This window comes from Mauremys mutica, chromosome 7, assembly GCF_020497125.1.
Source record: "Mauremys mutica isolate MM-2020 ecotype Southern chromosome 7, ASM2049712v1, whole genome shotgun sequence".
Classification (NCBI taxonomy): domain Eukaryota; kingdom Metazoa; phylum Chordata; order Testudines; family Geoemydidae; genus Mauremys; species Mauremys mutica.
The window spans coordinates 60,055,921-60,074,810 of NC_059078.1; the positions used below are offsets into that span (position 1 = coordinate 60,055,921).

The 18,890-nt window shown below is 50.1% G+C and overlaps 1 protein-coding gene across 4 annotated transcripts in view; it reads right to left on the bottom strand.

Moving 5' to 3' along the window:
- The window catches only part of WASHC2C (WASH complex subunit 2C), a 61,998-nt gene extending 51,510 nt beyond the window's left edge, over positions 1 to 10,488 (bottom strand). For all 4 annotated transcript variants that reach the window (XM_045023803.1, XM_045023801.1, XM_045023802.1 and 1 more), the window contains exons 1-9: positions 10,332 to 10,488; positions 8,793 to 8,957; positions 5,692 to 5,757; positions 4,720 to 4,893; positions 3,917 to 4,010; positions 3,443 to 3,501; positions 2,402 to 2,455; positions 1,528 to 1,632; positions 584 to 671 (exon numbers count right to left, since the gene is read on the bottom strand). In XM_045023803.1, coding sequence (XP_044879738.1) covers positions 584 to 671; positions 1,528 to 1,632; positions 2,402 to 2,455; positions 3,443 to 3,501; positions 3,917 to 4,010; positions 4,720 to 4,893; positions 5,692 to 5,757; positions 8,793 to 8,957; positions 10,332 to 10,424 — 898 coding nt within the window. In that variant the 5' untranslated portion in view covers positions 10,425 to 10,488. The remainder of the gene's footprint in view (positions 1 to 583; positions 672 to 1,527; positions 1,633 to 2,401; positions 2,456 to 3,442; positions 3,502 to 3,916; positions 4,011 to 4,719; positions 4,894 to 5,691; positions 5,758 to 8,792; positions 8,958 to 10,331) is intronic.
- Positions 10,489 to 18,890: the final 8,402 nt, after the last annotated feature.

The window sequence follows — 18,890 nt, forward strand, 5'->3', positions numbered from 1 at the left end:
GTCTATGGTGGAACTAACACCAGCAGCAAGAAATGTTTCTCAGAGTACAAGTGATACTGACAGGTTAGCTTTTATTTAAAAGTCTGAACATACTAAACCAGTAGGATATTTTGTTTCTCTCACTCTTAGAACAGCCACAAAGGGAAGAGGCTAGTGACCAGCGTCTCCCCCTAAGTTAGATTAAACAGCCAAATAATGTGCATACACCCATGCACAATTTTACACCATGTGGGGAGCAGACTAGGCGAGAATCCCCTTCCTGACCTGCAGGAAAGAGGAGAAGTGATTAGCCTGTTCCTGAATGGAGGATTCTACTGGTAACTCCCTACAAATTCCAACCTGACATTCATACCTACCCCTGGCCAGAACCCCTTTAGGATCCCATTGTCATATGTTGTGTTATTAGAACATCATTGTCTGTATCATTTACTTGTCTTGACTGCAAGAGGACAGAAGCATGCTATTTGCTTTCATGCAAAACGTACTCACATCTGAGAATACCATTGCACTATTACAAAGAACTCCTCAAACAGCCTCAAGATCCTAGTACTTCCCCACAGGCATGTACTAAAGAGTAGCTTACAGGACTGCTCTTCATCCTGTTTGCTAGGCACATCCCCTTTGATCCGGGCCACCAGCTCATCTGCAAACGACGTTGGTCTTTTCTTTTTCTGAGGGTACAACAAGGAGAAGGAAGAGAATACTGTATTCTTTTCAGTGAAGTCCTATTTTATGTCTCAATGAGTTTTGGCTCACCCCTTACTGGCAGAGATAAGAACATTACCCAAGGGGACAGCTTAGCAGCGCAAGCAACAGGTTTGATACCTGTAAACACAGGTGCAGATGCCAGCAGAATCAATCAGCCCTTCATTCATCTGAGGCTAATCCACAGAGTTTCAACCCCATAATTGAATGGGATGAGAAGAGGGTTCAGATCAGACCCTTATGGAAGGGAGCTCACGTCCTAGGACCGTGTGTAAGAGGAAGGATTTTGTCCCAACATTCTGGGCTAATCATTTCCCTTCCCCTATTGGCTGCCATGCTCCACACCAGAGGTAGCACTGCTTTGATAGGGCTATATGCCGATGGTTTGCAAAGCACTTTGGAATCCTGCAGGACAGAACATTTAAACTCGCATAACACTATCAGGTAATTTAATGGGTCACAACAGGCAAGAACACAAGCTATTTCCCACTTGTCTTCAAAATTCTTAAAGCAGCCACCTTGTTTCTGGGCAGTCCCCGGAGTAAGAGACAGATAACATTTGCATGTAAGAACGCAATAAGCTACTTTGCACAGCTTCAGAGGCCACTCGGGAGCCAACCTGGGTCTCTGGCATCCCAAGAGGTATCATGAACAGGCAATAATGATAGAAAGGAGCCTCAACAGTCTCTGCAACACCCCGTGCCAGAGAACTCTTAGCCATCACTGGGCTTGCTCATTTCCTCACACTGATGGTATTGCAGTTCCTTCACACCTGCAAGAGGGAATCATGCCCCATTCCCACTGGCAGCAGTAATCCCTTACCGGCCTTGTGTTTTCTTCTAAGTCCTCTTCCTCCTCTTTTTCAGAGTCACCAAAGAGGTCACACTCATCCTCCTCTTCCTCCTCATCACTCACCAATGTCCTTCTCTGAAAAGCAACAACACAAGTCATTGTTGTCTGTTACAGCTAGAAAGAGAAAGGCCAGCAGACTGAACTGAATTTGCTTACAGGTACATTCAACTAGTTTTAGGGAGTATGATTTTTTTGGGGGGTGGGGATGACAAGGAAGAAAATGTCCTAAGCCCCAAGTTATGTTGCATATTCTCCTTGGCCCAGCACTAACAGACAGTTCCTCCAATTGACTAAAAGGAAGAGAGATGACAAAAAAATCTGATCACTAGGACAGTATCCTCCTCATTACACACACACCCCTCCCACTTCTGTTTCTACCTTCCAGCTTCCCTTCTGCTTCATCCCCTATCTACGTTGCCTTTTCTGTTTTATCTGAGACATTGTGCATTTCTGAAGGTTTGGACTTTAACTGCAAGTGGACTTTACTTCATTTTTAAAGCATTCACCCACACCCCATTCCACCCTCAAGCCAAGGACCATCGGGCCCAAACATGCTGAGCACACAAACAAGATATCTGAAAGATGACAAGACTCAAGTTTTAACCTAGGATTTTATAGGGACAGCTGTTCAAAGTCTATCTCCTCTCCCTTGCATCTCCACTGTGTACAGCACATAGATACATTGATTCCCAGGCCAGAAGGGACTAATGTGATCATCTAGTCTGGCCTGTAGAACACAGCCAAAGAATTTCCCCAAAGTAATTCCTAGAGCAGGTCTTTCAGAAAAGCACCCAATCTTGATTTAAAAATCAGACAGCTTTTTGTTCCATTCCACAGTACTTGCCCTTATCGGCTTTTGGTCGTCCTCACTTGGGTTTCCAAATTCATCATCTGATTCCTAGAATGCAAAAGTGATTTGATAAACAGACAATGCACACAGTCATGCTATGTGTCTAAGGTAGAATGCTTTAAAATTCCATGCCTGCAGTAGTTCTGACCACCAAAACAGCCTACTGCACCTATTCGGCTTACTAGACTGCTGGGTTCAGTGTCAGAAAGTAACTAGTCACTACAGACCATGATTGATGCACAAGAGTTTTTAAGGCTTTGTTTTCAGAGAGATGTTCAACATTTTAAGAGGAGTTTTAGTCTGGCTCAAAAGGAAAGTGCAAGTCTTACAAAATGCAGAAAGCAAAAGACTTTTCAGGAGCAGAGGAGAGCATGCATCCACTAATTAGCACACAGCTGGTGCATGTAATGTACACATTACAGACATAGCTTGTCAGATGCAAAAGATTGATACACTAAATGTATAAATCCACAAGTTATGGTTCACCATAATCAGTGGAGCGAAGCAGGTTTACAGAGTAAACAGTGAATGGGGTTTCTGTTGTACATCTTCTGTCACCATACTGGATCATTGCATATACCTGAAGTGCATGTGTAGTCACAGGAAGCTCTAATTTTCTGTCATTTCAACAATAAGTGATTAGACTGAAAATATTTCAGCCAAATATGCATTGCTCAATACAGGCAGCAAAATCAGAACTAGTGTCTCTTTATTGCTCTGTTGGAAAGATTTTGTTTCAGGAAAAATTACCGCACAAGAACAGCAACGTGAAATATTTGTATCACAGTTAAAATATAAAATTTAAAAGAGATTTAACCCTTTAGTGATGTTGGAATGGAAAATGTCATTCTAAATAATGAGGTCATCATATAATCAAGAAGCCCAAGTGTTTATGCAAAAAGTTATTTGTATCATCATAGCACCTAGGAGCTCCAGTCATGGACCAGAACCCCACCATGCCAGGCATTGTACAAACAGAACAAAAATAGCCCCTGCCCCAACAAGCTTAAACAGCCAGTTACCTTCCCCTCTTACCTCTTCATCTTTTTCTTCACTGTCAATTACACTCCCACGATCACTGTCTACTGACCCTTCTGTTCAAAAATGACAAACAGAAAAGAGAGCTCAGTTCAGACAGCACAGTGACACATGCAGCTATCCAGCCTTCAGAACACAGACATCTAGCCTACAGCATCGTAAATGGAGAATTAAACACTAAATAAAGGAGATTTGTTTGAAAAGCACAGGTTATGATAACCCCCCCATTCCATGCCCAAAAGCGTCAGATCTTGTAAGCACTGAGCACTCAGTCACATTAAGCTCGGCCAGTTCACTATAACATTTAGCCCTTAGCAGGTACCTGATATGGCGCATACACGCCCCCTTAGTGCATCAGTCACCAAAATCACCAACACACAACATAATCAGAGCCATTCACTTCAACGTGAGCCATAAGCAATAAGCCTGGAACTAGTTACCAACATAAACAAGGCCATCGCCCGCACAAACCTTCACTAGAGAAATCCCCCAGCCCAACATCATCGCGTTCCATGAACAGCTGTGAGCCAATTAAATAAGGTAAAGGCCGATCAATATAGAGATCCTGTAAAGAGACAAAGAGGGTTGGGTTTTTGTTTACATCTCTATGCCACGGAGAAGACACTTTACAGTTCCTATTTCAAAACAACACCGCACTTTTTTTTTTTTTTTTTTTAAAAGAGCCCAACACTATGCAGACCATTAGTCACTATATTTTATTCCCCAAACGGCTTTAGGTTCCAAATCAGGTGTTGAATAATGCTCATGAAGACTGGACGAACAGAAGTATTAGGTTGGAGTCCTGGGTCCAGGATTGACAGTTAGGGCTGTTATTTGTTGGTCCAATGGAGATCGTGGTCTGTATCAATTAAACTGTCTCCGAACCCCATAAAGAGTTCACATTCATTAAGACCCCCTCCCCACACAAAAATTGAATGTGCCCCTTCCCAAACCCATTAATATGAACTACCCCCCTGTACTTCAACATGCACCAGAAAACCCACAGAAAAGGGCATAAAGCCTTTTTCTACATACTCTTTGCAAAAACTACTATCTGGTTGGCTCTAAGACACAGGCGCTAGCTACACAAATCCAGAGAGAGCTCAGCAAGGGGCGCTGCTGCCCGCTACTTCAGCCCCAATCAATGGGCCCAATTCTGATGCAACTTGTATCAGTTTTACACCAGCATAACCAACTTGGCTGGTATTGCTCCCCACTTACACTGGTATACAAGATTCAAGCCCAAAGCTCCTCACAAAGGCAGGTTTCTTTACCTTTGGCTCCAGTATTAGTTCTACCCTTTCATTAGTTTCTTCCTCTTCAGAGTCTGAATTGCCTGCTTTGATGTCCAGCTGCTCAAATGCACTGTCCAGCACTTGCAACCCATAGTTCACTGCTTCCTGGATTTTAGGAATCAAATCTGCTTCTTTTTGTTCCCGGGTTTTCTCCTTTAAATAACAGAAACATTGTATTAGTGTTTAGTTTTCGTCGAAGTCATTTTCATTGTCAAACGTAACTGCAGGAGGTTAGCTCCAAATCAGCATAATGAGTCCACTCTCAATACAGCTACCTTCAGATCTCTTGGTGGCATAGAGGTATGGTTTCCACCTCTGATGGTAGAGGTCATGGGTTCAACTATGCCATAGCAGTGAGACTGAAAATTGCTGTCTCTCAACAGAGCTGTTTCACTATAGTTAAAATGACAAAAACCCCTAGGTAAGCTTAAAACGGATAGAATTGAATACATCTTTTCATCGCAGATTAAATTCCACTTTACCAACCCCAAAACACAACAGATCTTTTAGCTTCCAAGTGCATTTAATTACCAAATGAAGAAAAGACTTCCTGGCTTTGCACCATTACAGGATTCCAGACACAATCTGTGTCTAGTCACAACTCCAGGATTTGGGAAGAGCGTTTAGCCCCCTGCCCCTTTTGCTACAATTACATGTTGTACTTAGAAAACTAGAATTTAAGCTTGGCTACTAGACACAAGACACCGGGCTAGAAGTTACGATACACCAGTTTTCATCAAGAGTTCTCCTTAGTTCTTAGGGTTGTGAGACTCAAGTCACCCAACAGGTGGACTTGCAAAAGTAAACAAAATTCAGCATCTAAGTTGCAAATGCCTGAGAGTTAAAAAAAAAAAAAAAATGAAAATGAAAAAACCAAACTTGTGTCTACTTCTGTGTTTTCCACAGCTCCAAACACACTGTCATCACTCGTAATAATATAAGTCATCTAACCTGTTCTGCTTTGTCTCCTACATCAGTTTTGGGAATAGGTTCTTCCACTTCTTCATCATATACTCTCTATGGATTCAAGAGAATTGATTCAAATTAATATAACATTCTGCTGCAGATGATGAAAAACAGGCACTGTCCACAGGGTATAGAAAAATTCATTAACATATTGACACTATTCCTACTAAAATTTCCATGAAACAGAAACAATATGATCATTTATATCAGAGAGATTCAGCATGATGCTATTTTAGAACTGTCTAATGCATTTATTTAAAAATACCTGTATTAATTTAGCATTAGAAGATTGGGCATTTTTTCTACAGTTTAGTAGGAAATATTTTGTACTTCTATAGCACCTTTCATAGGAGAATCGCAAAACAATTTGGGCGTTTGTTTGTTCTAAAAATAACTGGTCAATTGACAGATCAAATATCACAAATGGTCAAATATTTTAAAGCACAAATTTATTAGAACAGTAACAACTGTCTTTTCTTTTATCTTTTCCGTAACTGGCATTCTTCAAAATGTGTTGCTCATATCTATTCCACAGTAGATGTGCGTGCTCGCCAGGTGCACTGGTGCCAGAAGTTTTTCCCCTAGCAGTACCCATAGGAGAGCACCCCAGTGACCCCTGGAGGAGTGCCTCCATGGCGTGTTATAAGGGGCATTGCACGCGCCCCCGCATCCTCAGTTCCTTCTTGCCAGACAACTCCGACAGAGGGCAGGATGTGGAATAGGCATGAGCAACACATCTCGAAGAACACCAGTTACAGAAAAGGTAACTGTATTTTCTTCTTCTTTGAACGATTGCTCATGTGTATTTCACAATAGGTGATTCCAAGCTATATCTGTTGGAGGTGGGTAGGAGTTCACAAATTCTCGAGACAGAGCACAGCTCTGCCGAACCCGGCATCCTCCCTGGTTTGGGAGACGATCACATTATGCGAGGTGAACGTGTGAACTGAAAACCACGTAGCAGCCCTACAAATGTCCTGGATGGGGACATGGGCCAAAAAAGGCAGCCGACAAGGCCTGCGCTTGAGTCGACTGAGCCTTTACAATTGGTGGTGGACGGATTCCTGCCAGGTCATAACAGGTACAGATGCATGAGGTGATCCAGTTGGAGAGCCACTGAGTGGAGATCGGCCAACCTTTCATGCGCTCAGCCAGGGCGATGAACAATTGCGAGGACTTTCTGAACGGCTTAGTTCGCTCCAAGTAGAAAGCCAGAGCCTGTCTCACATCCAGTGTGTGGAGGCGGCGCTCCTCACAGGACGCATGGGGCTTGTGGCAGAGGACTGGCAGAAAAATGTCCTGACCCGTGTGACAGGCAGAGACCACCTTCATGAGGAATGAAGGGTGTGGGTGGAGCTGGACCATATCTTTATGAAACACCGTGTACGGGGGCTCGGAGGTCAGGGCCCTGAGTTCTGAGACCCCTCTAGCTGACATGATCGCAATCAGGAAAGCCACCTTCCACAAGAGGTGTGACCAGGAGCACGTGGCTAGCAGCTCAAACAGGGACCCCCGTGAGATGGGCCAACACCAGGTTTAGGTCCCACTGCGGGACCAGGGGCTTAACATACAGGAAGAGATGATCCAAGCCCTTAAGGAATCAGCCAGTCATAGCATGGGAGAATATCGTATGGCCCTGCACCAGCACAGAAGGCTGATTTGGCCACCAGGTGCATCTTGACTGACGAGGGCACCAGGCCCTGGGCTCTAAAGTGAAGGAGGTAGCCCAGAATAAGATGGATCGGGGCAGCCACCAGGGAAATGCCTTGGGTCCCTGATGCAAAGAGAATCATAAGCCTCAACCACGTTGAGGACCTGGCACACCAAGGCCCAGCATGCCTGAGCAGTACCTGGGTGCCATGCTGGCAGCCCTCCTACCATGTGACCTGCGAGCCCATTGTTACGTGGCTGCCGGCGCTGGTACTGCCATGCATGCATGCAAGTGACAGTTGCAGTGTGCCAGGGTTTTGATTCTCCCTTTCCACCCCTCGCCTCCCCACACTTTACCAACACTTACTTACATTTTCTACCCCTCCTCACCCCCCAGTACAGTGCTCTCTCGTGATCCCCCTGGGATTAATGACACACAGCGTGGGAAACGCAGATTTAGCAGAACCAAATGCTTGTATGAACACTGTCCTTATTAACAGTACATCAAGAGATGCAGTCAGATAGGTCAGTGGTTCTTAACCCTTACTGCACTCTGCACCTTTTGGTTCTCAAAAATATGTTTTCACCCCTTATCAAAAATAAATTGAAGCAGGTCAGTTCTTTAAACCTAGATATATCATAACTATAGAAAGAGATAAATTTTAACTGTGAAATTAAAATAAATATAGACTTCTAACAGAATAATCGTTAAAAAATGTATAATGTTAATACATAGGTTTGATTAAACAAAGCAGTTGTACTTACGTGCCTGTGCTTAATTTGTGTTTTCGATAATTTACCTTCTAAAAAAATCTGGCATGTCTTGCACCCTCAGAAAGGGCATCTCGCAACCCAAGGGGGTGCGTGCACGCCAGGTTAAAGACCACTGAGATAGGTGATCATCTCAAAAAACTCTACATTGCTTTTCAGATCAGACTGTGGAAGTCTCCAAGATTACCAAAGTCTCCTTATAGGACATTTACAATTGGACTGAACAAGACACTAATAATATACTGTGAATAACCATCAGATATGGGCTATCTCAGCCACTCTCAACGGACGGGGGCTGTGACCCAGAAGTGGATCACAAGGAGATGCCCCTTATGTCAGACTTCAGGAAGTTGAGACTGAAAAACCAAAAGAAATCCCCTGGTTGCTAGGGCCCAGCAGGCACCAGGGCAAGGGAGGGAAGGTGCTGTTCACAGTAGTGTAAAGAATCCAGAACTACAAACTTGCCTTATATTTCTGGCATAATTTAGAGAAGTGACTTCTGAACAGACAAAATCATCAGAAACAATACATCATTCTACCAATAGTTATAGGATTGCCAAACAAAAATGAACAAACAATAGAGACCCAAGAGAAAAGCTCTCTATTTTAACATACTCCAAATTATATCACTTGCTTCTAAGCCTGTTAGATCCTGGTGCACTCACATTTTCAATGAACTGTGTGTTGGACAACATAAGAAAGTCATTGAAGACATTACGTAGGCGACAGTCTGTGGCTTTTGTTTCATGAATCAGTCCGTCTACTTGCTTTTTAATTTCATGAGTCCTGGAGATGGTCTGCTGGGAAAACTCTTGCAGAAAATGCAGAAGCTATTTACAAAACACATAAGAGAGTGGTGTTTAATTTCAGATAACTTTAGCCACAATAAAAAGGCCAGGGCTATTCATTCAAGTGAATTAAAAACAGGAAAGTGACAAAATAAAGATCTTTTAGACTGGAGAACTCCTGACTCAGGTTACTAAAATTCTAAATGTTCTTGTGATTTCCCCCCCACCCCACATTATTTTTGTAGGGTTTTTTTTGTTTGCAGTTCACACAGGGCCAGCTCATAAAACAAAAGAATATTAAAATAGCAGAAACCACCACTGATTTGCTGAGGAGTTGGATTTCAAGTGGCATCACATCCCTCTCCTTTTATCATGCCCCCCCCCCCCACCTGTAACTAGTCGCACTATGATTCCATGAGGACTCGATGTGACACAGGGGAGTGAGGGGAAAGCCCAGGATGGCAGCTGTCCACAGTACCATTCTGGGTGTGCTGCCAACCTGAGAAATTTCAGAAGGTAATTAACGCTGAACCGGTCACTACTGGTACATGTGCTGAACAGGTGGGAGGGGGAGAAAGTCACAGAGGGGACTAGGGTGAATGGGGAGATGGGAAATTCTAGAGCTCTCAGGACATCCGTGGGTTGCCCCCTCCCCAATCCACAGGGAAGGTGGCCCTCAGTTTGGAGGGCGAGACCAGTTTCATTTTCTGTCTGTACTTCTGGAGGGGGGAGAGATTTCCCAGCTCTTGGGCACTAGCACACTAGTGCCATGTTTGGGTTTCTAGTCTGCAAGGAGAGGTCCCTATATTCAAGAATCCACACAGCATAGGAGGAACACACCCCTCATTAGAGCCAGCTGCCCAAAGACTCCCACTGCCAGCTTGTATATGACCCCCCCAGACCCATGAGCCCACCCCTACTTTTGCTGCTAGCTTTGGGGAACACAGCTGGCTCAGCCTTTGAGCCCTGCCCTCACCACAAGCACCCCACTACTCCCAGCTGCCAAGACCCTCCCGACTGCACCCACTAGATTGGGGTACAGGCTGCCGGAGGACAGTCCCCTTCATAGGGGGCCAACAAGAAACAGGCCAGGCCCCCACTGTGGGGCGATGAGAAACACCTGGGGTTACAGCCCCCTGGTGCGGCCGCAGCACAGGGAGAGGGAAGTGGGTGCCAGGAGAGGCTAAGGAGGGCCCAGAGGCTGAGAGCGAGTCCAACTGGGGAATCACCTCCCCCACAACCTCCCATAGCCCCCTTCACCTCTCCCCGCCAGCCCCATCACCTGCACCTCCCCCATAGCCCCCTTCCTCAGCTCCCCCAGCCCCCCACAGCTCCCTTCACCTGCCCCCCAACAACCCTTCACTTCCGGCCCCCGGGAGCCGCGTCCATGGCCCCGAGCCGCTGCCCAAGGCTCACCCCGGCGTCCGCTGCCAGCGACCAGCTCTGGCTGCCCTTGCGGATCTCGTCGAGGGCCCAGGCCCGCTCCCAGACCGGCTCAGCGCGCTCCATGGCAGAGCCCGGCCAGCGCCTGCGCCCCGCCCCTGTCAGCCCGGCCGGCCGTCAGCTGAGCCCGATCATGTGACCCGCCCCACCACGTGGCCCAGCGGCGGCCGCTCCGTCTGGATACTGGATGGACGCGCTTCTGCTCAGCCCCGCCCCCGGGATCACTGACCCCGCCCCTCCCCCCGCCGGGCTCACTGATCCGCCTTCCTCGTCACGGGCCCCGCCCCCGAGCTCACTTGACACCCCTCCCCCCCCCCGCAGCTTGCACCCGCCTACTCATCCACTGGGGAGCACTCACCACCGCCCCATGCACTGGGGCTCATGCTCATTCGCATGTACCCCCCTCCCCTAGGGGCAGAGCCGGCTCCAGTTTTTCTACCGCCCCAAGGGAAAAACAAAAAAAACAAACAAAAAACAAACCAACAAAAAAAAGACGAGCAGCGGCACTTCAGCGGCAGCTCAATCACTACACGGTGGGGCCTCCCTCTCTTCCTCTTCAGCGGCAATTCGGCAGCAGCTCAAAGAGGGAGAGACCGAATTTCCACCGAAGACCCGGACGTTCCGCCCCGATACCGGACAGAGTGCCGCCCCTTTGAACTGGCCACCCCAAACACCTGCTTACTACGCTGGTACCTGGAGCCGGCCCTGCATAGCGGCTTATCGACCCCAGACCCTCCAGGGCTAATTCTCCTCCTCTCACACCAAGGGATCACAATCCCCCTCCCACACTCACCCTACCCGCCCTGCCACTGGGGATTACTGACACCCTGCAGACTACTGGGGTTCATTCACCTCCCACCAGGACTCTTTCACCTGGCACATCCCAGCCCCTTAGGGTTGCCAACTTTCTCGTCACACAAAATGAAACACCCTAGCCCCGCCCCTTCCCTGACGCCCGACCCCCACTCACTACATTCCCCCTCACTCGTTGGCTCGCTCTCCCTCACTCTCACTGGGCTGGGGCAGGAGGTTGGGGTGTGGGAGCGGGTGAGGGGTCTAACTGAGGGTGCAGGCTCAGGGGTGGGGCCAGAAATGAGGGGTTTGGAGTGCACAAGGGGGCTCCAGGCTGGGACCGAGGGATTCAGAGTGCAGGAGGGGGCTCCAGGCTGGGGAAGGGGGTTGAGATGTGGGAGGCAGAGGTGAAAGTAAGGCGGTAAGGTCCAGTACGGCGTGCCAGAGCCCCAGGCCCTTTAAATCATCACAGGAGACCTGCAGCCGCTACCCCACAGCGGCCGGAGCCCCAGGCCATTTAAAGCACCACCCAAGCCTGGCTGCCGGAGCCCCGCGGTAGCGGCAACAGGGCTCTGTTGGCGATTTAAAGGGCTCGGAGCTCTGCTGCAGTAGCGGCGGCCAGAGCCCTGGGCCCTTTAAATCGCCCCTGCAGCTGGTAGCTCCAAGGGTGATCTAAAAAGGCCCCGGGGCTCCCAGCTGTGATTTAAATCTTGATTTAAAAGCCCCGCCTCTTCCAGTTGAGGCCACACCCCTGCTCAGGACTCTGGCGTACCGATAAGTCCTTTAACTTACTTTCATCCCTGGTGGGAGGGCTCTGGGCTGGGGGTGCTGGCTCTGGGGTGGGGCTGTGGATGAGGGGCCAAGGGTGCAGAGGGGGCTCCAGGCTGGGGATGGGGCTGAGGGATTGCAAGTGCAGAAGGCGGCTGCAGGGTGAGGGAGGTGGTTAGGGTGCAGGAGGGTGTGGGAGGGGGCTCTGGCGTGGGGCCAGGGATGAGAGGTTTAGGGTGCAGGATGGTGCTCTGGGTTTGCGGGGAACTCAGGGCTAGGGCAGGAGGTTAGGGCTCAGGGTTGGGGCATGGGCTTACCTCAGGTGGCTCCCGGTCAGCAGCACAGCAATGGGGCTAAGGCAGGCTGCCTGTCTGTCCTAGTGTAAGGGGACTGTTGCCCCCTTACTAACATTCAGTGGGGGTGTTTTGGTTGCTAGCTCCCAGCACTAAAAGGGGAGGGATCGATGGCAAATCAGGACCCTGAGACTGACAGTCCCCAGGAACAATGGCAAGAGGCCAATGCTCCAGGTCAGCCTGATTGACAGGGCGGGCCGGCTAATCAAGGAGACAGAAGGCCAGGGTGGGTCCCGTCCTCCGTGTGAGCAGGAATGTGCCTGGAGTCAGATGGAGTGGGGCCGAGCTAAGGAGAGAGCGGGGCCCCAAGCTAAGCTGATGGGAGCGGAGCTGCAGCCCAAAAAGCCAGAGCACGGCCCAGAGAGAGCAGCCCTGCCCTGGGAGCAGAGCTGTAGCAACCAGAGCCAGAGGGGCCAGACAAGCAGCCCAGGAAGCAGATGAGAGCTCAGAGCAGAGTCACAGAAGCAGCCTGCAGAGCAGCCCTGCCCTGGGAGCAGAGTGGTAGCAACTGGAGCCAGAGAGGCCAGAGAAGCAGTCCAGGGAGCTGAAGTCAGAGCAGCAGCAGCCGCCGTGCTGAGGCAGAGTGGAGCTGGAGCTGGAGCAGGGGCAGTCTGGAGCTGAGTGCGGTGAGCAGCTGGGCAGAGCGAGGGGGACCCCGGGCAGTGGGCCCAGCGCAGGGAGATACCTCAGCCAAGAGGCCCTGCAGGCCAGACTGGGAGGGGGATCGTAACCCTGACAGGGCGGGGGTGACGCTGGAGAGAAGGGTCCTGCCACCCAGAGCCTGAGAGTGTGTGGCCACCGCCGGAACAAGTGTCCGACCTGCAGCGTCCCTGCAGCACAGCCAGGGCCTGAGAAGGAGGCCTGGGACCTACAAGGAGCAGGCTGTGAACTGCCCTGACCTTTCAGAGACACTGTTTGTGATGTTCCCTGCCACAGAGCAGGGTGATGTGTTTCCTGTAACCTTTCCCATTTTTCCTTATTCTTTTTTTAAAATTAAGTGTTAATTAAATAACTTGTATTTGCTTTAAATTGTATGATGTGATCAGTGGGTCAGGGATGTGCGCAGTGCAGAGAGAGTACCCCGGAGTGGGGACACCCTAGCCCCTGTCCTAGGTGACCACAGCAGGGTTGGGGGTCGAGCCCCCTAGGAATCCTGGGCCCAGCCTTGTTGGGGTTACGAGGACTCTGCCAGACAGGAGAGTGGAAGGGGAGTCCTCAAGGGCAGGGAGGCCTCTGGGTAAAGGAAGTGGGAGCGAGGACTCAGATCCTTTCGCTAGCCCACTTCACCGGGGTAGTGCAGAAGCCAGGAAAGTTCCCCACAATAGCGGGACCATTCCCCCGCTTACATAATTGGCGTCACGAACAGGATCCTATCCACAGGGTCCACCCCATTGGTTTACTGGTTGAGTTCTAGTAGCACTGTCCAGGCCTGTTTGAGCACTCTACCATGGCTGGAATTGAAGAACTACGAACCCAGTTTGCTGAACTTCAGCGCAAATTATCAGACCAAGCGGAGGCATTACAACAAGCTAGAACTGAACAGAGAGAAGCCTTATCGCTGGCCAAGGCAGTAATAGACCAACAGACAGCAGAAGCTAAGAAACCCCCTACTATTTAGGTCCCACGGGAGCGGAAGGTCACGGAGTTTGGTGGCTTCCCAACTAGACCAGGAGACATTACGGTAGAGGAGTGGGTCAAGTCTGTGAAGGCGGCTCTGCGTGTGCTAAGAGTACCTGAAGAAGATCATATGGACTTCATAGAGGAGCACCTCAAGGGCCAGGCCAAGGCCACAGTAAAGTTCATGGCAGTGGCAGACAAGAAAGATGTGGAAAAGGTATTTGAACTCCTTCTAGAAGTGTATGGAGACAAGGTACCTGTTGGAACCCGACTAAAGGAGTTCTTTGAGAGAAAGCAGGAGCCTGGTGAAACTGTCCGGGCATACGCATATGACCTCCAGGAGAGAATGAGTAAAGTGGAGCGGCGAGACCCTCAACGAGTTCCAGACCCAGATACAGCTCTGAAAGAGCAGTTGGTGTTGGGGCTTCGTGATGACTCCCTCCGACGTGAAATGAAAAGGAGGTTTAAAGAAGAGCCCAGTAAGAAGTTCCATCAACTCATGCAGGCTGCCATTATGTGGTCAGAAGAAGAGGAAGTTCCTGTGGCAGAGACAGCCAAGCCTAACCCCCGTACACGAAGTGAGGGCCTAGTAAATGCAGCTGCTGGAGAAAAGGCCCTGTCCCAAACAGAGCTAACATTGGATAGCTTAAGTGAAGCTGTCCAAAAACTGATAGTCCAACAGGGGGAAATGCTGAAAGTGATGACCGAGTTGATGAAAGAAAAAAATCCCATTAGTATGCCAAAGTATCCAAGGGCACCGGGATCCCGAAGAGCCCCACTGAAGGATGAGCTGGGAAGATACATTTGTTACACTTGTGACAGGCCAGGACATACTAGCCGAGAATGTTCACTGAGAAGGAGAACAGAGTCCCAGGCACTCGAAACCAATGGGGCACCAGGAGCGAGTGGTCCATCTAGAGTAGAAGGCCAAGCAGTAGCAGAAGGATTCCTAGGCCTGTCCTTGGTGGAAAATCCCTCTGCATACAGTGAGAGGAACGTGGTCAGTGCCAGCATATCTAGCGACTTCTGTAAGCGAGCATTTGGAGACTGTCTAACTGCTGAAGTATGTATAGCAGGGGTGAAGACCAGATGTTTGTTAGATACTGGCTCAGAAGTCACCACCATTACAGAGTCACATTTTAAAAAATATTTGAAGGACAAGGACCTGACCATGCACAGCACACGGTTTGTACGTCTAACAGCTGTTAATGGACTGGCAATCCCAGTGGTGGGGTGCCTTGAAGCAGACATAGAGTATATGGGCCAAACGCTGCCAGGAAAATGCATCTTCATCCTGAAAGACAAAGCCTCGAAAGGGAGCCATATGGGAGAAGTCGTCCCAGGGATTCTAGGAATGAACATCATTAGTGAGCTGAAGGAGCTACTCTTACCAGGAGAAGGAACCAGGAGGATGAACTGTCACGAGAACTCTACGAAGAATGCTGTGCTGAGTAGAGTACTGGCTCGAGCGGAGAGGCAGAGTCATTCCCTGGGCCCCACAAGGCATACTGGAAATGTTAAAGTGGGCAGAAAACGGAAGACCATTATTCCTCCGTGGAAAGAGAAGATCCTTGATGAACACCGCTGTGTACCAGAAAATGAGCTGCAGGTGATGAGCGAGAAGGGAGGACGAGTTACCTTTCTTCAAGAAAGATGTGATGGGAGACTGCCAGTTCCTGTTCAAGTGGCACGCCAAGGGCTGGTTCCTGCACATGTGGCTAACATAAGGGCGTTGCCAGAGAAGCATCAAGAAGTCTTTTCTAAGGATGAGGTGACCAGTTATGATGACCAAGTCAAAGGTCACCATGACAGGCTGAAGACAGCCTGGAAAGTTGCTCTCAGTACAACTAAAGACACAGCCCAAAGTAGGAAAAGGACTTATGATCGCAAGTCCAGTGGGGCTCTCATCCGATCTGGTGACTGTGCACCAGTTCGTAGCAGTAGACGCCGGAGATGTAATAAAATACAGGACAAATGGAAGCCAAATCCCCACACTGTGGTCACCCACAACAATCCCGAACTGCCAGTGTACGCTAACCAGCCTGAACAAGGAGGTGCAGAGCAAGTAGTACATAGGGACCAGCTAAAGCGTTGGACTATTAATCTGACCAGGGCTCGTAGGAGGCATAGTGCAGAATTTCCCGAGGAGACTGAAACCAATGGGGTAAACCCAAACCCTAATGAGAATGGGAAGATCCCTCAAACTGACCCAGTATTACCCGAGGATAGGGAAACAGAAAATATGGGTAACGAACCACCAGTCTTAAGAAGGTCCCAGAGGGCTAATAAAGGTGTACTTCCTGTTAGACTTAGAGATAATTATGTTATTGGTTCTATGTAGTGTGTTGATTAATATTGTTATGTATAGTATTAAGAAGTAGATGTGGAGTGTTAACGATGTTGAATGTTCTTTTCGTAATTGTTAATGGGTTTTTAATATAATATGATGTGGATATATGTTGTTTTTATGGGGCCCGGATGTACTGGTGTGAATATTGTGGCTGTGGCAGAATTTTAGCAGGGGGGAATGTAAGGGGACTGTTGCCCCCTTACTAACATTCAGTGGGGGTGTTTTGGTTGCTAGCTCCCAGCACTAAAAGGGGAGGGATCGATGGCAAATCAGGACCCTGAGACTGACAGTCCCCAGGAACAATGGCAAGAGGCCAATGCTCCAGGTCAGCCTGATTGACAGGGCGGGCCGGCTAATCAAGGAGACAGAAGGCCAGGGTGGGTCCCGTCCTCCGTGTGAGCAGGAATGTGCCTGGAGTCAGATGGAGTGGGGCCGAGCTAAGGAGAGAGCGGGGCCCCAAGCTAAGCTGATGGGAGCGGAGCTGCAGCCCAAAAAGCCAGAGCATGGCCCAGAGAGAGCAGCCCTGCCCTGGGAGCAGAGCTGTAGCAACCAGAGCCAGAGGGGCCAGACAAGCAGCCCAGGAAGCAGATGAGAGCTCAGAGCAGAGTCACAGAAGCAGCCTGCAGAGCAGCCCTGCCCTGGGAGCAGAGTGGTAGCAACTGGAGCCAGAGAGGCCAGAGAAGCAGTCCAGGGAGCTGAAGTCAGAGCAGCAGCAGCCGCCGTGCTGAGGCAGAGTGGAGCTGGAGCTGGAGCAGGGGCAGTCTGGAGCTGAGTGCGGTGAGCAGCTGGGCAGAGCGAGGGGGACCCCGGGCAGTGGGCCCAGCGCAGGGAGATACCTCAGCCAAGAGGCCCTGCAGGCCAGACTGGGAGGGGGATCGTAACCCTGACAGGGCGGGGGTGACGCTGGAGAGAAGGGTCCTGCCACCCAGAGCCTGAGAGTGTGTGGCCACTGCCGGAACAAGTGTCCGACCTGCAGCGTCCCTGCAGCACAGCCAGGGCCTGAGAAGGAGGCCTGGGACCTACAAGGAGCAGGCTGTGAACTGCCCTGACCTTTCAGAGACACTGTTTGTGATGTTCCCTGCCACAGAGCAGGGTGATGTGTTTCCTGTAACCTTTCCCATTTTTCCTTATTCTTTTTTTAAAATTAAGTGTTAATTAAATAACTTGTATTTGCTTTAAATTGTATGATGTGATCAGTGGGTCAGGGATGTGCGCAGTGCAGAGAGAGTACCCCGGAGTGGGGACACCCTAGCCCCAGTCCTAGGTGACCACAGCAGGGTTGGGGGTCGAGCCCCCTAGGAATCCTGGGCCCAGCCTTGTTGGGGTTACGAGGACTCTGCCAGACAGGAGAGTGGAAGGGGAGTCCTCAAGGGCAGGGAGGCCTCTGGGTAAAGGAAGTGGGAGCGAGGACTCAGATCCTTTCGCTAGCCCACTTCACCGGGGTAGTGCAGAAGCCAGGAAAGTTCCCCACAATAGCGGGACCATTCCCCCGCTTACACTAGCATCGCGCTGTGCGTGCCCCTGAACCAGCCGGCAGGTCCTGGTCCTAGGCAGAGGGGCTAGGAAGTTCCAAATGCCACTCTCGCCCATAGGCACTGCCCCCACCCGGCTCCCATTGGCCAGGAACCTGGCAATGGGAGTGCAGAACCGGTGCTCAGGGCGGGGGCAGCGCCTGCACCAATGGCTGCTTCCAGAGTGCAGCGCGGTGCCAGCTAGGACAGGTAGGTACTAGCCTGCCGTAGCACCGCAGCACTACAGACCAGACTTTTAACGGCCCAGTTGATGTTGCTGACCGGAGCTGCCAGGGTCCCTTTTCGACCAGGGGTTCTGGCCGAAAACCAGACACCTGATCACCCTACAGCCCCTCCAGGGCTCTCTCATCCCACTAGAGGGACACAGTGGCAGCAGGGAGGCCAGGCAACAGCTGGGTGTTCAGGCGGATTCAGCAGCTAACGGTGTTGTTAATAGCAGGGGAAGCCAGAGCCCAGTTTAGCAGGGAAGTGCACAAAATCCTAGAGGACAGGCCTGTTTGCTGTCCTGCAGTCCGTTGTCCCCACCTTACCCCCAGGCCAGGATGGTCCTCTGCAGCATACAGAATGTATGGCCTACTCCAAAAACCCCTGAAGTCACAGGAAAGAAGGACTCCCATTGATCCTCATGGCCTTTGTATCAGTCAATAGCTGGCAGCTGCACTAGACTCATGTCCTGTGTGATCCATCCACTGGGTGGGGATGTTTTACACACATTGACCAAGATGATCCCATTTCATTCCAAGACTCCAAGCCTGGCAACACTTCTATATTAGCCAACAGCAGTGCTGTAACAAGGGCGAGGCGAGTGAGGCACTTGCCTTAGGCTCACAAAGCCGAGGGGCGCAGAAAGTGGTGGAGAAAAAAGACAAAAAAAAAAAAAGCCGCTGGCTGGCACGGAGATATTTATAACCCAAGTGATCTCCCGCCCCCCACCCCACCTGCCGCCACCCTGTGCCTCCCCGAGTGTCTCCCGGCCCCAACTTGCTTCCCCCCCACCTCTTCCCAGCCCGGAGCAGAGCAGCTTCATGCTGTCCTAGTGCCCCCCATTCACTGCCAGGGCAGACTGACTCTGAGCCTGCCCTTCCCCCTCAGACCCTTTCATTTTCCAATGGGACCCTCC